This window comes from Sinohyriopsis cumingii, chromosome 7 (assembly GCF_028554795.1).
Source record: "Sinohyriopsis cumingii isolate HCF-2022 chromosome 7, ASM2855479v2, whole genome shotgun sequence".
Taxonomy (NCBI): Eukaryota; Metazoa; Mollusca; class Bivalvia; order Unionida; family Unionidae; genus Sinohyriopsis; species Sinohyriopsis cumingii.
In genome coordinates this window covers 34,598,434-34,617,458 of record NC_142967.1, presented here as the reverse complement: position 1 = coordinate 34,617,458, position 19,025 = coordinate 34,598,434, and the positions used below count along the sequence as shown (strand labels likewise).

Here is a 19,025-nt window from a genome sequence, read left to right as displayed (position 1 = left end):
AAATGGGGACATAAAAATAATACAAAAAGAACCTTCACTGATCTGAATAAATAGCATATACAAGACAAGATTAGTTGCAACTTTAATTGACACCTGATCGTTTGATTTTCTTTTGTGCAGTTTAACACAAATTTCTGCATATTATAGTTTATACATGGCAGTCGAAATTTCTGGTAGAGGAAAACTCTGAATGACCATGGAAAGAACCATATACCTACTACAATGCCTTCTAAATGGTCAAGCCGAGACTGAAATTCATGCAGAGGGAGGCAAGATGTGCAAGTCCTGTTTAAAAGTGTACATTAAACCACTCTGCATCAAACTTCCACTCCACCATACCAGCCTGTAATCTCTAAGATTTCATCTACCAACCAGAATGGAAGACACATCAATTGCACCTGCTTGCAATATTTCTATACTTGGTTATAGAATTTCATCTACTATCAGAAGCAAGACTTGTTAACAACTGAATACATGGAATGAGGCTGGTTTTCTTTCTGCAAATATTGGAACATACAGAGTGTGCAAGCCCCACAAACACATCAGCAAATGAAACATACCTTTTGTGACTATTTGACCTGTACAAGTTATATGTGCACTGTAAATTCAGGAAAATCAGCCAACAAAAGGTCTTGGGGGGAAAGATAGTATCTGCTCATACATACCAGCTGAAATTGTCCAAGCAGTTTGTTGTCATTAGCCATCTCTCGCTCTCCCTGGAACACCTTTATTTCCACCTGGGTCTGCCCATCTGCAGCCGTTGAGAAGACCTATACAAGTAGACAATAGATACCTAGTGTTTATATTCATGCTTTGAAATCAAAATTACAAAAACACGGATTAAATGGCACCTCATTTTGACTATCTTCAACAAAATACTATATGAACATACTTCAGTCCTATCATTGAAGGATCATTACGATGTCAAATTTAGCTCTTATTTTCATCATTAGTATGTTCATCACTAATCACAACTTCAGATTGAATGCCTAAGAACATAAATATAAAGTCTTGGTTCAAACAGTGCTCAGGTGTTGCTGAATCAAAGCTATAAAGAAGAAACATTTGTGTAGTTTACACAGGCAATTAGTAGCAACCCCATTCATTTTTCTGATATTGAAATAACTGCAAACACTTGATTTCTTCATACTGATCTGTTTTTTTAGCATTCCAAAACAGTTTGTTTTAAATATCTCTATTAGAAAAAAAGTTTTGCAACTTTTAAGTTCCAAAATATTGACAAATGTCTAGAATTTGTGTCTTACATAAATGTATTCATATTATGTGGCAGTCATGGAACCGAAGGTAAAATTTCATTCCATAAAAAATGTTATAACTTTCTTTTCGTCAAGATATTATGGAATTTGATATTCGGATTGCATTTTTCCTGCTGAATTCATTGCTCTCATTAAATCTGTTGTCCAACTTCAATATTTTCATTTATAAAAGAAAAGCATATAAATACTGCATAACTTTCACAACATTTAACTGAATATAAATATATCACATTAGAAAAAGTTCATATGTATGTAAAACTACAAAAAAGAAAAGAAAAAAATGTTTATTCAGAATTGTCATTTAAACAATGTTGCAAGACCTAATTTCATGAATAGGATTCAAGTTGGTTTCATCTTCTAAATCATGTGATGTTATATTTAGCTCCTTGCAGAATGGACCAGGGAATGCTGGCATCTTTCACTTAGAAATAACGTTTCAATACCATACCTGCAACATAATTTATCACTTTCAGACTTTGTATTTTTTGTTTTGTATTTTGAAAACACTGATCCTATCAAATGTTATCAATGCATTGTGAATTTAAGAACCTACTTTAAGTGTGCGTGTAGTTACTTTGCTATGCTCATCAAAGTAAAAAATAAATGTCATACTGAAACTTCGCATTTGTCTGATAGTGATGCGATTTTTAATCATTTCATCAGACAATGTCTCATTAGAAAAGTTAAACAAATGTAATAACATAATGAATATAAGGTGAACATATTTTAAAATCAATGACCGTTTGTCAGTTAAGATATTTACAGCATTGACAACTTAAGCCTAGTTATAGTGGACGAAAATGTACGCTTTGCGTGTTCATTTTGCGACTATACCATCTAAACCATACAACAAGCGTTAATACAATAAAAACTATTTAGCCATGTACCTCTGGCACACCAATTTGTACAAAATTAATAAGTTTAGTTTTGGAACAACAGTTATGGAAAAGTTCACATCATTATCAGTTGTTAGAAAATTAAAACATGGCAGACAATGTCGACATGGGTAAATCTGGTAGCTTGGAATATGCCGATTTTGACAATAAAGAAATAATCCCTCAAACTTTATGCAGATTTGACCAAAAGCTTGGCAAATTAAAATAAATGCATCATATGTGTAGGAATATCATAGGAACATGCTACAACCATTGATCAAATTGTTTACATCTCTGATTGGATTGAAAATTTCATAAATATTTATGAAGTTTTAATAACCCGCATTTTGTAACAAAGCGGTTTCACGCTACCGCAGCATGATCAGCATTTATTTTCAATGACGAGTGAAATCTGTTGCTTTCGGTGATTATAAAGTAATAATTCCACTAATACAGTGTCAAATATAAAAAGAAAACATGCCCATTATAATTTCTTTGCTTTTACAATATATAAAATGTGTTGCAATCTGATGATATATATTGATGCTGCAATGAAAATTCTACACTTGGTCAACAGTTTCATCAGATTTCCAAGTGAACTGTCATCTTGTCAATGTTAGATTGGGGTTTGCTACAATTAGACCAACAATGCGAAACAAGATTTAAATGCAATCAAATTATCCGAAGCAATATAAATTAAAACATTTTCCCCAAACCTGTCTGCATATTACTGCTGCTGCAAGCACAGCCCTTGTTGGTGGCACATTTGATCAAAATAAGCTATCCAGATGTTCAGAGCAAATGTGAAAGGACTGTACTTGATAACTGAGAACAATCATTTAAATAGAGTGACAAAACTAAAATATACCCTGTAATATTCTTGGTCACTAAGACATCTGACATTTTAAAAAGGCATGATTAGTATCTTGATGATTAAGACTCGGCATTGTAGCACTATTTAATAAATTCACCATCTCTGGGAGTATGTTCCTGTTGGCCTAAGCAAGAAACAGATTTGTATATTACACATGGTCTAACAGTAAAAAAGCTGTAAGAAAGTTTGAGTTGTTTATTCAGGGTTAACCATTATGTCTACTGCCATTTTAGTTTATGCAAAATACTTGCAACATCAGCTATTTGAAATGTACAATATTTTGAAGCCAAAATTACACTAACATAAGTCAAAATAAGGTATTGGATGCACTATCTTCAACAAAACTAAACCCTACATGAACATACTTCAGTCCTATCATTGAAGGATCATTACTGTTATCATAAACTTAGCTCTCTTTTGTTTTCATCATTAGTATGTTCATCTCTTGCACCAAACTGTTTGGGAATTGTTTATGCACATGGCTAAAATGAAAATCTGATGCCTGCAATTGTTTGTGGGTTTGGTTGCAGAATAGATTCAATGCACCTTCCTGCATTTCATGAGACATGACAAATGGAGGCAGGAAAGATTCTTTTCCCCATTCATTTAAAAGAACACCGATTATAGCGCAAATATAACTTGAAAATTAAGGAATTTGTACCCTTGTTCAACCTTTATCTTTGTTCTGCATGACTTTGGGGATATCTAAACTTGTTTTGCACTAAGTACTGTGCTTATGTGCTTTTAAACCCTATACATACATACTTTACAAACTTGTTTTGCACTAAGTACTGTGCTTATGTGCTTTTAAACCCTATACATACATACTTTGTTGACTCCTCTGCAAAAATTGTTTATTTTGGCTGAACCATTATGTTCAATAAGCTTTTAATGTACAATTTTATATTTAATTTAACCACCACGATCAGTTAAATCAAAACAACCAGTATTCCCAAAGTTAAGATTTCACTAACATTGCATTCAACACTGAATAGACTGATCCTTCATAAATACAAGATGTACATGAACACACTACAGTCCTGTCCTCAAAACTCGATAGATCATGAAAAATTTAAACCCTATATGAACATACTTCAGTCCTATCATTGAAGGATCATTACTGTTATCATAAACTTAGCTCTCTTTTGTTTTCATCATTAGTATGTTCATCTCCTGCTACAAATCGATATTGAAATAGGGATTCACATTACAGAGTACTTGACAGAATATTTTTATTGACCTAAATGATTCGCTTTACACTGTATCCATTCATGCAAATATGTGAAGTGCTGACAATAACAAATAAGGCCAAATCTAGGTCAAATAAAATCTTAAGTTTTGCCCAAGTTACACAACACACAAATACAATTTCAAAAAGATTGTTTTTTTAGTCCTTTTCTGCATGGAACTCTCTTATCTTGATGTTTATACATCTGTAAAATAATGATTTAGAATAAAATCTTTCGAAATCAGACTTGCATGCATCTTCAACAGCTTTTCCATGACTTAATGGAGACAACCTCAAATGATACACTTTAAAAAGTTTGGTGCTTTACGGCACAGCAACAAAAGTAGATCTGGTGCAGAATAAAAATCGAGTATTGTGCCTTTCCCAGGGATACACCAGACTGGCTGACCCAGACTGGACCTATGGCATGATATGAACTTGAAACTTAGTGGTCCAGAGTCCACAATGCTAACTAATAAGCCACTACATCTCCCCTTTTCAACATTACCAACATTAAAGCATTTTTCAACCTTGTGCAACCCGTGGTATTGTTTGGTTCTACAGATAAATTCTTGTCTACATATAAACCCAAATTTAGATCTTGTGTTCCCTCTTTGGGTTTGATGAATAAAAAATTCACTGCACCATGTGTTGCGAGTCTATGCTCTAAAACTAACAGAATATAGTGAAGACAACAAGCTTTATAAAATTTAACGAATAATTTCCCTAGAATACAAAGTGAAAAATGAGAAGAAAAAAAACTTAATGCGAATTAAATCCAAAAATAATCCAAGAATTAAAGACAAGTATTAGTAATAACAAGTTTAAAGTGAATCTCAGTTCAAATCCCAATGAAATTCAAGATGTAAGGCGATGACATCTCTGTAACAATCTCCAAAGTATAGATGTGTCAATAGTCTCTTGAAATATTATTCCAGTTTTGAATTCAGTGTAAATTCCAGTAAATGTCTTTATCCAAGAATTTTGTTAGTGCACTTTTGTATTTCCATTGAAAATAATCACTTGAATTCAATAATTTGATACAACTTAACAAATCAAGTGTTTTAAGCCTAAATGACCATCCTTTATCGTAACACCAGTTATACGACTAAGATGCAAAACAGATTCCTGGATAGGTTCATTCTTTTGGAAATAAATAAAAGTTTGTTACTAGTTTGGTACATGATCAAAATCATGTAGTCCAGGTATGACCTTGACTAAACTTAACGATTCTTACTCTGAGATGGATTTAAAAAAAAATTAAAAAAAGTTATTTACTTGAATAATAATTCTGTACATCAGGGCATACACACTGAATCTAATGAAGCTATTTTTAGTTGTTTACAAAAATGAAATAAAAATAAATTATTTTTAAAAAAGTCAATCAGGTTAAGCAGAAATGAACTCAATTTTGGACAAGATCAAGTCCAGTAAATAATGTTACATAAGCATGTAATGAAATAAATTGAAAATAAAAATAAAAATAACCGACAAACAATTAAATATACATAACACATGCTGCATGTCCTAAGAGGTGAACAATGAAGGAGGCAGCCTTCTTCCAAATGGATGTGTCATGGGACATCTTCACAATCAAAAGTTCGTGGAACTTTTTAACGAGTATGGAATAGCGTGTTTCATTTAAAATGTAACTATTTTCAGATATTTTCTTTTCAGAACCATCATCTTTTTTTGCAGGACATCTAAATCTACTCAGCATTATAAAGCCCACAACTGTTCTGATCCACTATTACACATTTCATTATTCTGCACAACATACATATATCATGTTTCTTGCCTAAGCAAAGACTGACTGTTCTTTGCATGATCATTCTAACAGCTTCAGCTAAAATGCTCTCAGAAAATTTCAGGTTGTTCATTCTGGGTGAAGTAACAAGTTTTCTGCCATTTTAATTTAAACGAAATTATGCAAGTTTGCCTTATAAAATATGTTACAACATGAACTATTTAAAACATACAATCTTCACATTCAGATCTTCAACAAAACTAAACCCTATATGAACATACTTCAGTCCTATCATTGAAGGATCATTACTATCATAAACTTAGCTCTTTTATTTTCATCATTAGTATGTTCATCTCTCACCACAATTTGAGACTGAAACTGGGAGAAATTCAAAGTCTTGGTCTAAAGATGTCTTTGAGTACACAGATAAAATGAAACTCATGGCTTGTAATTGTTCCATCTGTGGGTTTGGTTGTAGAATATATTCAATGCACCCTCCTGCATTTCACAAGTCATGACAAATGGTGGTCAAAAAAGTTTCCCTGAATTTTCCAAAAGAATGCCAATTATAACACAAACATAACTTTTAATATTAAGGATTTTACCAATGCTCAACCTTTATCTTTGTTCTGTATGCCTTTTGGTAAAATCTAAACCTGCTTGGCACTATATATTTAAGATTGTGATTATGTGCTTTTAAACCCTATAAATACAGTTTGTTCATTTCTCTGCAAAAATGCTATTAATTTTTTTTTGTATTTTGGCTGAACCCTTATGTTCAATACACTTTGAATGTAAAATTTTTCATTAATGTAAGCACCAGGGTGGCCTAGTGGTTAGAGTGTCCGCCTCGGATGTGGGAAGTCATGGGTTCAATCCCTGGGCAAATCATACCAAAGACTTATACAAATGGTACTAACGGCTGCCTTGCCTGGTGCTCAGCATTAAGAGGTTAGTGTTAAGACTGGTCAGCCTGGTGTCAGGATAACGTGACTGGGTGGGACATCATGCTACATGTCTGCATCATGATGCCCAATTACTAGAAATCACTATAAATTGCCACATTGCTGACATAGCGATATGAAAAATTGTTAAAGCTACTTTACAAAAACAAATCACACCACACACCAGGATCAGTTAGTCAAAACACAGTATTCCCACCCTGAAGTCTACATTTACTAACACTGCATTCAACAGCCTGTTTTGAATCCACCTTCAAAAACATAAGATCTATATGAACACACATCACATCAGTCCTATCAATGTGACTCGATCATTAAAAACTTAGTCCTATATGAACATACTTCAGTCCTATCATTGAAGGATCATTATTGTTATCATAAACTTAGCTCTTTTGTTTTCATCATTAGTACGTTCATCTTTTGCTACAAATTGATACTAAAATAGGAGACAATTTTTAAAAAGTCTTGATTCAAGTGGTAATGTTTGTGTAATCATAGTTCACAGGCATTTCACATGGAAATCCATGTGACTTTTTAAACAACGTTTTCAAGTTATAAGAAATCTGATTTTAAAGAATATAATTAACTGTCTAAAACTTGACCAGAATGCTGAATATGGCATCTCAAGTTCACATCAAGTCAGGCTTCAATTTTAGACAAGAGCACTGAAATGCTTCAACTGAACAAGTTCTTGTGAAGGCACTAGCTTAGGGGACTTGGGGTGCGAGGCATAGGGTATTTTTGAGTTTGGGGAGTTAGTAATTTGACTAAGTTTCTGTCTATAGAGTTCTTAATGCTTAAATAAAAAGTTCTCTAAATTCAATCAATACCGCATAGCATCACAGGTAGGTAATTTTGTGCAGAAGCAATTGGAGTAAAGAGCCTTTCCAAAAGACACACCACAGTGGCTGACCCAGACTGGTTGGATGGAAGGATTTGAACCTGCATCCTATCAGCCAAGAGTCCTGCATGCTAAACACTTTGCCACTGAGACTACCCTTCTTGAAGTAATTATCAATATTCAACAACTTTTTAATCATGTTTAACCACTGATATTGTTTGGTTCTATGGATTAATTCTTGCTTGCAAATAAATCTTTTGACTTGATGATGCATAATCAGTTCACTGCATAATACTTTATATCCTTCGAGTTGTCTGATGGAGGCAGCCAATTTGAATGGGATGCATCGTGACATCTTCAAAATCAGAAGTGCATGGAATTTTTAAAAGTGTACTGATTGCAACCAAAGAAAAGGAGACCATTTTCAGATATTTTCTTTTCAGAACCATCAGCTTCGTTCTGTATTCTCTTCTTTGGGGGGGGGGGGGGCATCTAAATTCTACTCAGTACTATAAAACCCACAACTCTTTTGATCCACACACACACTGCATAACATCAAATTACACTACTTTACATAAACACATCATTTACTTGTGTGTCTTTTTTAGGAACAAGTTTCTCCTGACCCAAACAAAGAGTTAATGCTCTCAGAAAATTTCAAGCTGTTTATTCTGGGTAAACCATAAAAAGTGTTCTGTCATTTTAGTTTAAAAATTGAGCACAAGATTGCAATTTAATGTACATTAGAACATCTGCTGTTCAAAACGTACAATATTCACCTTCAAGTCAAAATTACAGTAACACATGCATCCTATATCTTAATTTTACTGTGTCCTACTGTGGTTTAGTTTTTAATTATGCAAATTAATTTGCATCATCAGCTATTGTATAATATTCACGTTCAAGTCAAAGTTACATAAGCACCATGCATCTACATCTTATTTTGACTATCTTCAACAAAACTAAACCCTATATGAACATACTTCAGTCCTATCATTGAAGGATCATTACTGTTATCATAAACTTAGCTCTCTTGTTTTCATCATTAGTATGTTCATCTCTTGCACCAAACTGATATTGAAATGGGAAGAAATTTTCAAGTCTGGTTCAAGCAGGAATGTTTGAGTCTTGTTTAATTACGGATTCTAGATTAGAGGTGTATTTGCACTTCATTTAAAATTGCATGAAGTGTGCAAACACACAATTTATTTAGAACTCTAGTCTCAAAATGTACAGTTAACTTTTAAATGCAATCAAATTATGCCAAATGAAACATAGCAGATTTATTAAATTCTTATCTATAGCTCTGTGACTACAATGACAAATTGAAGTTGTTTAAACAGTAATCCCAATTTTAATCGAACTAAGAAGCAAGTAAATAAATTTAATAAATTTTAATATTTTTGCAATAATCATATAAAATGTTGCACATCCATTTAACCAGCAGATGTTCTGTAAAATACGAACGGACCAAGTGTCCAGTCTTGAAAATCTTTTTGAACACACCTCAGTCCTATCATTACAAAGATCATGGCGTTGCTCAGATGAGTAAGGAATTTGTTGGCTCAATGGAATCATCATCAGTGTGTTCTACATTTTTTCTGATATTCTATAACACGAGTTCCAGAACTAAAAAATTCATTACTAGGATCCACAAAATGTTTTGTCAAATCAATGTGATGTATTAAAATCAGTCTCTATATCTTGGAGTTCCTAATATAGTGGTATGGTACAGTCATTGATATCTAATGTAATCTAAAACAGCATTCACCATGTCTGGAAATTCCTTTAAAAAAAGGGGGCATGGTACAGATACTGATCTCCAAAGTGAAATATTAAAAGCATTCCCTACCCATCTGGGGAATTCCTAATAGTGGCACGATACAGTTACTGATCTCCAATGCGATTTATTAACAGCATTCCCTACCTCTGGGAATTCCTTAGTCCTACATTGTTACATGTCTACCCTGGTATTATTATTTGAGTTGATGCCATTTCGCCTAAATTAATGGCAGGTGTAGTGTATTCCCCCCATCAAATGACAGGGAAATGAGACCAAATTTTCAAGAACATCTTGTACACTTTGCTGCCAATATTAGCACTTTTCTACAAATTAAAGTCTAGTTTCTTTAGTCATATAATACTTGCTGATATCTTTTTCCTAATGGATTCTGATTCTGACACAAGCAAATGGATGCATTTTCAAGTTCCGATGACATACAATTCTGTTGGCTAAAATGTAATGGAGGCCAAGGTACGATAAAGTCGATATATGTTTCTTAAAAGAAACATAAAACGATACTAAAATTGCGTAGCTGCCAAGCCCAGAGTACAAAAATACTGACTGCTTATGAGAAAAATATGAATTTTCAGGAACAAATATTGATTTTTAAAACTTTAATGCATATGGAACTATTTACAACATCTACAACCATCAGTAAAGTAGGACAGTAACTAATTTATTTAATGTCAAAGATACATTTGTTGCACTCTTGCACCTTCTGAATGAGCACACTATTACACTGAGTGCCCATTCAGACGGTGCAAGAGTGCAACACACTCACACTCAGGCTGTTTATAGGAGACTTTTCCACACCTAGTTTTTTCCCAATCACTTCTGATTCCAATGTACCATCTTTCACTGATGATCTAATTCTGGTGATTTCTTGTTACTGAACTGTTTTTGTTCTACACATGAATAATTCTTTGCAATTTTGACTGTCTGGAAGTGTGCAAAATAAATCAGCAATATTAGCAACTGAGAGGAATGTTCATTTCTAAAGAAATTTAGTAAAATGAGCTTCTGATCAAATGACATCAAGGTTCTCTCCAGTGGTTATAAATGTTTAATGTTAGGCTGTAATGTTGACGATGAAGCAGCAAGCTGATGATTATTAGCTTTTTCATCCTGTTTTATGTAATGGGCACCTCCATGCTCAAAAGCAAAATCAGTTATACAATTTGCAAAACATAAAATTTTCACATTTACTAGATGGCCATCTAGCTTTTTCTTTTCTTTGCTGAAGAAAATTCTGAATCTTCTACTTTCTTGTTTTGACATGACTAGAAGATGAATATTACAAAGACGAGATACAGTGATAGTGGCAACTGTTTTGTGCAATCCAATATGGTGGTTAAAAGCTGGCATGGTAGCCTGGATTTCAAATAAACCAATCATATGTTAAATTCTGAATCCCTATATACGTGCAATAAATTTACTCTCAGAACAGTACCTGGTGCCCACTCTAAACAGAAAATTGCAAGGACATTTTTAATATTTTTTTTTCTTTTAAAAAAATGTGATTTTTAACCAGAAAAATGCACACCTGTATTCAGGTCCAAAATACAGTAAAAGCATGACACTTGGCAGCTATGATACTGATGATTTTTTTAATAGATATTAGACAGCTTCATTTCATTAAAGATACTCTTAATTCCTTTAACAAATTTCAGCATTCCCTGGCTTTCATCACATTCCAGCCAAAAGAAATGTTTATCAACTGAACCTGAAAACATTCAAACGTCCATTTTGAAGTTTAAAATTATCAGTTTTTGAAAGTTTCAATAACCTATGTTGACGGACTATCGACAATGCTCACTAAATGACACGCCTGATAAAGGGCCATACAATAAACTCACTCAGTCATAAGGCCAGGTGAGCCAAGAAAAATATACAGGTAGGTACACAATACCCACTATTTGACATAACAGACACACAGTAAGCTTACTTGGCCACTGGCCACAAGGCCAAGTGAGCTAAGAAAAGGATACACAGAAATATCGATTAGTAAGCAATGATACCTAGAACAAGGCATTTACTCACAAACATGAATCACCCTCACCAACTATAACAAAGTTTGAATAGCATACACTATAATGATTGGTATGGAGAAATGATGCCCAGGTAATGGGATATAAAAACCTTGTAAAAATAATTCATCATGGTTGTTGTTTGCAAGTCTATGCTAACAACTAAGCCATATGTTGAGAAGGGCACATTACTGTGACAACAGCAGTATATAAAAAAATAGCCACATACAAAACAAACTTGCAAACCTGGCTTTTCTTGGTGGGAATGGTTGTATTTCTGGAGATGAGTTTGGTAAAGACACCTCCCAGAGTTTCAATACCAAGTGACAGTGGTGTAACATCTAGAAGAAGTACATCTGTAACATCGCCAGCCAAAACTCCTCCCTGCAACAATAAATGTCATTAATATTGGTTTTGAGGAACAATACATCTTGTCATGGAACAAAATTATCTTGATGGACTTCAAAAAATGTGTGTTTATCTTCGCTTTTCATTTCCAATCATGGGATATTTGGCGTAAAAGTTTCTGTAATGTAAAGTGCCTCTGACGATCAACCCATATTCTGATTTCTAAACAAATATCGAGTGTTAAGAATGAAGTTCAGACGTGTAAAAAGTGAGCATTAAACTTCGGACTCATCAACAGTGTCAAGAGGAGAAATTCAAACAGATAGAAATAATTTCACTAACCTGAATGGCAGCTCCAATAGCAACAGCTTCATCTGGGTTGACAGATTTGCTTGGAGTCCGACCAAAAAGTTCTTGTACTGTGGCTTGGACCTGAAAACAGGCAGCAGTAAGGCTTAAGTGACAAGTGCTCCAACTACACACACTTAAGCATGCATACACAAGGAATTGGATATGAACTATTTAAACAGGCAAATATTAAACAAAAGTAGTATCATGAATTAACATTTTTTGCCCATCATGTTTTTAATAATCGGTCAAGTTCTCTATGTGGGCACTGTACATGGCTTTACAAATTTTTTAAAAAAGTCCATATGCCCCTGGAAGACCTGAGCTTGCCCAAACAATATGACAACAAAAGTTAAAAAATGAACAAAATCAAATACTGGCTTTTTGGGGAAAACTTGTTACATTTATTTTACAAATAAAGAACTTTATTCTTTTATCTCTCTTTGCACCTTAAAACCATATGCTGATCATTATTATTTTCAAAAAAGATACTTGTAAATAGTACACAGACAGATGTATAGATGAGAAAAAGCATAGGTTATAAGCCATAAGCTGTTAGAAGACAGTCAGCAAAGTTTTTGTCTTAGAGATCAAAGACCTTGAACTGAACACATCTGTGTTGATTTAACTGTAATCATGTTTTAATATATAACATGTGACTTTATTTACTTTTCAAGTTCAAGTAATCACACACTCATCTCCTCATCAATAATGTTATTTTTTGTGGGTTTAGCACTTTTTTTTAGCAGATGATATATACATGGAGACCAGTATATTTGATGGACAAAGATCCCAGGAAAAACCACCAACCAACGGGCAGCTACAGCACACATGCCAACCCATGGCGAGGAAAAAGTGTAATCCAAGTGGGCAAAAAGAGGAATCCAAGCAGAAAGAGTACTCCACATATAACATGATAAAAATTCAATGAGCATATGTACAAAATGATTCATTTATCCCTATGGACTTTTAACATCAAGTATTGCTTCAAGTTTTCATATGTAACACTTTGAGCTTTAAAAAGCAACAGACTCTCATATTGCACTTCAAAACACTTTGTACCAGCTGAGACTATGAATGTTTTGTACAACAGTAGAGCACTAAGTGCTGGGTTACAGAGCGTGGAACTGAATTCAGTTTTATTTTTGTTAACAATACTGAACGATCTCTAAGTCAGCATTAGAACGATAAAGAACCAATATTCATTTCATAACAAGACAAAGAGGAAATCTATATCTTACAGTTATTGGGTGAAAATTAAGATGAAAAACATCAACTCTGTCCGCATGAAGTACACTGTCAGGTACAGTGCCAATCTGATACTTCAGTTCTCTGCCAACTTATGTTTATTCAAAGCATTATCAAGCAAATGAAATAAATGTTTCTCCATTGGAATCTACTATTAATTCTGGTAACGAAAGAAGAGCAGTATGACTCTGCCCTTTTTGTCGTCAACGCCTCTTACACAGACTGGGTACAACTTTTTGTCATAATCACTACTCCTGTCTATTGCAATACTAAATGGCCCAATTTTCATGGCTTCTGCAGTTTTTAGCGAAGTATCTTCTGCTAAACACCTAACAATATTAGATGACTTTGTTCTTGCACATGAATATTTTCAGCAATTTTGGAATCACGAAACGTCTGATTGAACAAAGGACCAATGTAGTTTTCTAGGGTAGTCGTGTTCTAGTAAGAACGTGGTAGATAACGCATCTGCATTTATAAAATTCGTGTCCACAATTTACTTCTGCTGTAAACAGGATATTACCTTAGTAATGGAGTTAGTAAAACATGTTAATTCAAGGTTTCTTTGTTTTATCACCATGACCAATATTAAAATCCTGTCCACACTGCCTGCAAGGGGCATGAAACTGCCCTAGAATGGAACGCTGTATTGTGTAATTCATGTATTCATCTCTGTATCAGTTTTTCGTCTTTCCTAATCCATATGTGAAATTATTTTTAAAATATTTTTGCCCTAGCACGCGCATCTGCTAGAAATCTGACTTGACTTTTAGCGCCAAATACCTACAGACTGGTTCTGTACCAAATATGAATTAGAACAAAGAATCTGCGAGCAAAGATTAAAAGTTAGAAACCAGTCTGTTCTCTCCTAACTAAGAGATGCAGCTGCTATAAATAGAAACAGAGGTCAAAAATTGAAAGTAGAAACCAGTATGTTTCTTGGAAATATGGCAACTGCTATAAATATAAAATAACACTGTTAGGAAAGTGCATGCAAGTCTTCGGACAAGCGTACTCTTACGTTGTAGTTATATAGAGGCCATCTTTTCTAGGATACGGTCTGTGGGATTAATGAGATGTTAATAAAAATGAGAAAACAAATTATTAATTTTGTTTGGAAGGGGATATACCGAAAACACGTAATCCAAATACAGTTACACGTAAGGTGTAATTTAGTGAAAAAAAGCGTAATGATTATGCCAAAAGAGTGGTTGGCATATATGCTACAGGCAAGCGTTCTTACATACAATGGCCAGATGAAGCTATAGCTGAGATGTGTGAGCAATCTGTAAAGGCAAGTACCTTAGCACACTCAGCCACTCGTGGCTTCTGAACAATAGTGAAAGCTAGACTTTTTTATTACTTGCAGCTGAATAGCTTGAAAAAAGTTTTTAATCCACTTGACAATTTTCACCTGGTCACTCTGAAAACGGCAACATGCATCAAAACAATCTTTAGTAAACCAACTTTTAAGAATGATTACAAACCACTTATTCTTCTCCATCTAATGTCTGCTAAATATGCGTGTATGGTCTCTTGAAATTAACAGGCTTCTTTCTTTCCCATGTTGAGCCTTCCACAAAGTTTGGTAACTTTGATGGTGGAGATATAAAGTTATTGTGCTCAAAATGTTTCTTTTTTCAGGGACATTAATCTCAACCCTGAAATCAATGGTTCTTCATTAGTCACTTTAGATGGTTGAAAACTCTGGTTATTTTGCAGAAACAAACTGTTAAAAGATTGGTAGACAGACTACATCGCAACATAACATGCTCTGTCACATGGCATGTGTATTAAAAATCCAACAGTAGTTAAGACCAATTAGATGACAATCTAGAATGTGTTGAAAATTTCTATTTATGGAGCAAGGCAGTTGCCCTTGCTCTTTGTGTAGAAAATTCCATTCTACTATTCCAAAGCTTTGGCCCTGGATGTTATCTCAACATTCAGGAATTTGACTTGCTTTGGGAACAATAACAATATGTGTGTGCATGTGTGTGTGATTTGGATTTTTAATATAGCTTTAACAGACTTTAACATCGCTGCAATGTCTGCAGTGGGGCAGTTTAAAGTGATGTCTAGCACTGAGGCATCATGCTGCAGACATGTAGCATGATGTCCCACCAAGTCACATTATTCTGACACCAGGCTGAATAGTTCTAATACTAACCCCTTAATGCTGAGCACCCTTTTTGTAAGTCTTTGGTATGACTTGGCCAGGGATCCAATCACAATTTGAAGCTATCATATCCAAAGCTGAAATGTGACAGATCTGTATCATGAACTTTTATGGAGAAAAGTGATATTGTAATAGTGGTATTTACTTTTACAGCAAACTAGGGACAAAATGGTTCTGAATAGCTTCTTTTAATGACCACTTGGGGTTTCAGGGATGTAATATAGTCCCAATGTACCTTCCTGCATGGTTAGGGTCTCCTAACAAAGGCAGAAGCAATGGTAACTAAGATTAGAATGTCTGACATGTGATGGAAAAAACACAGGTTTGAATTCAAGTATTGTATTAGCCTGGGTCAGCTATCATGGTGCATCTTTAGCAAAGGCACTTCACTCCATTTACCTCAAAACTAAATTACCTACTGTAAGATAAAACACTAAAAACCAACCCTTTTCATGATGTGTACCATAAAAGAAGTATTAACGATTCTGATATCATTACAGCAAAACTCTCAGGAATGAAAATTCAATTAACCAAAATCCACTTAAAATGAATCAGGTTTCTGGTCCCACATTTTTTCATCTTTACTTTCAACAAACTTAAACATGGAAACCCAAGACAATTAATCTCACAAAATCCAAAAAATGTTCAGACTATGTGTCCAGCCAGTGATCTTCAAACAGAGAATGTCGCCAGCTACTGGTCTTTAAACACAGCACATGGCCAACCAATGGTCTTTTTTTTTAAAAGGACCAGTAACCAGCCAATGATCTTAAAATATGTGCACAACCAATGGTCCTTAAACATGTGGCCAACCCATGGTCTTTATACATGGCATGTGGCCAGTCAATGGTCTTTAAACAGAACATGGGCCAACTAAAGTCCTTTAACAGTTCATGTGGCCAACCAATGGTCTTTAAACATGGCATGTGAACAGCCAATAGTCTTTAAACATGTCATGTGGCTAGTGAAGAAACACAAATGCACATATTTGTTTTAAAAGCCAACCAGCAATTTATATTTTTTTGTTGTTGTTCTAGGGTTTAACGCCATTTTTCAGCACAAGATAGGCTATACATGGCAGCCAGTATAACTGGTGGAGGAAGAGCCCTGGAAAACCCAGGGAAGAACCCACGAGAAGCTACTGGAGGCTTTCCCACGTACCCACGAGAAGCTACTGGCAGGCTTTCCCACGTACCTACGCTAGCCGAGCCTTGGACTCGAACCCAAGCAGACAGAGGTGAGATGGCAGTGATCCGGAACGGTGGGCGCTTTAGACCACTTGGGGCCCCTGATATTTTGTCAAGAAATATAAATGTTTACTTGCATGTGAAACCAATCAAAACAGAAAATAGAATTTGGTCCATGATGAATTTCGGTCTTGAGTGGTTTGATGATGTCATAGCATAATATACACCACACAAGGAAAAGTTCTGTTAAATTGGTAAAAATAAAGCCACAAGAATCTGGCATAAAAATTGTGCTGCAAATCAATTCGTAACTAAAAATGGCATACACTTACATAATCATTCTTGGTCACTCCCAATTCTCTAAAATACCAAGCGAAATGGTTAGACATAAAGAAAGAGAAAGATGCACCATGCAACTTAAACTATTACAAAATGCAAACATTGTAATAAATCAAAGTCATGTATGGCAACATTGTGTTACAATATTTTCATTCTTTATTTCATCACAAAGATTTTTAACAGTTCACAAATACAATAGGTAACTTTCCCTTCAAATTTATTGGATTAAAAAGGCAATTTATAGGTATTATTACCTTCGGCATCCTGGTCATGCCTCCAACTAAAATAACATCACCAATATCCGAGGGCTTGACCTCAGCATCCTGCAGTGCCTTCTGACATGGTCCAACAGTCCGCTTTATTAAGTGCTCGACCAGGCTCTCAAACTTTGCCCTTGATAACTTCAAGTTCATGTGCTTTGGTCCACCAGCATCCATTGTTAGATATGGCAGATTGATCTCTGTCTGTATGAACATACAATAATTTATGGTAATTTCATTTGTCTTGAGAGCTATACTGACAAGCACAGCATTTTCTATAAAATTGTATAGTTGTCCCTGAGGAAGGTACAATCAACTACTGCAGTTTTTAAAGTTAATTTTATCAGGTTCATGATAACTAGATGCAGAAAAGTATTTTTAGTTAAAACAAATTTATTATTGTGCTATATCCAAGACCAAGACAAAAGTACTCCACATTTTAGCACAAAAAATATGAATATGTGCATGTAATAATTTATAGTTTTGTACTAAAGGGCAATGAGTTTATTGTAAAATATTTTGAAAATTAACTGAAAGGTGGGTGGCACTTGCAAGTCAGTGACAGATTTGATAATGACCACAACATTCACACTAATCAACTTATTAAAAATTCTTTTCACTTCAAGAATTATGCACAAATATTTGAGCAAATGTTTACTGTTCACTTGCCCACCCACCATCTGCAGGAGTAAAATTCTTCACTTCAGTTATCAACCTGCTTATTTTGAAAATGGCCTAAAACATCCTAATGACACTGGTGAAAGACAGAAAGTCAGCAATCAGCCTTTCTTTTATACAATAAAGTACATTTTTGACAAATTTACCTGTAGTGATGAGGAGAGTTCAATTTTAGCCTTTTCTGAAGCCTCCCTCAATCTCTGCATTGCCATGCCATCCTTTGAAACATCAAGTCCTTGCTAAAGAAAATATGTATGAATAGTAGAAGTATATATTCTTGACTGATAGGAATTAAATTTCATTTTTTTTAACATACTAAATATTACAAGGAGTAGAAGTAACCTCAAGACTACTCAACCTGCTAACATAACTAACAGCCAATGCAAAAGCAGTCTGTCAGCAGAATGTTCCCTTTAGACGTTCATTTCAGATGCCATTGTTTGAGGACTTTTTAGAGTAAATATCAGCTGTAGTCAACACTATTGGCATGTTAAGAGTCAGCCAATACACAGCCTGGAGCACATGCAGCGAGATGGTCATTGCCATTTGTACAGATGAAAGTAGCTGAAAAACTGCCAAGAAGCTACTGCATCTTAAAATCTGATCTTCCTTGACTGAGCTTTTTCATTTATGCATGTTTAAGGAATGCTTTTCTGCTATCTGATCCATAAGTTTGTCTTTGGAGCTCATGCACCAGGTTCTACAAATTTTTGAATATATTCCAAAAAAACTCCTTATTGTTGTCTCTTTGTTCTAACCAGCTCCATTTAAAACAATTCCTTTTACTAACTGGTCAAATTTACTGATGTCCATACATTTTCCTC

At 34.5% G+C, this 19,025-nt stretch overlaps 1 protein-coding gene across 1 annotated transcript in view; it reads right to left on the bottom strand.

Annotated features, from left to right (window-relative positions):
- Window positions 1-19,025, bottom strand: part of LOC149795007 (stress-70 protein, mitochondrial-like) — a 60,675-nt gene that overhangs the window by 21,522 nt on the left and 20,128 nt on the right. Inside the window, exons 8-12 of the mRNA XM_089964667.1 lie at window positions 18,348-18,440; window positions 17,518-17,727; window positions 12,305-12,394; window positions 11,861-11,998; window positions 666-770 (exon numbers count right to left, since the gene is read on the bottom strand). Coding sequence (XP_089820793.1) covers window positions 666-770; window positions 11,861-11,998; window positions 12,305-12,394; window positions 17,518-17,727; window positions 18,348-18,440 — 636 coding nt within the window. The remainder of the gene's footprint in view (window positions 1-665; window positions 771-11,860; window positions 11,999-12,304; window positions 12,395-17,517; window positions 17,728-18,347; window positions 18,441-19,025) is intronic.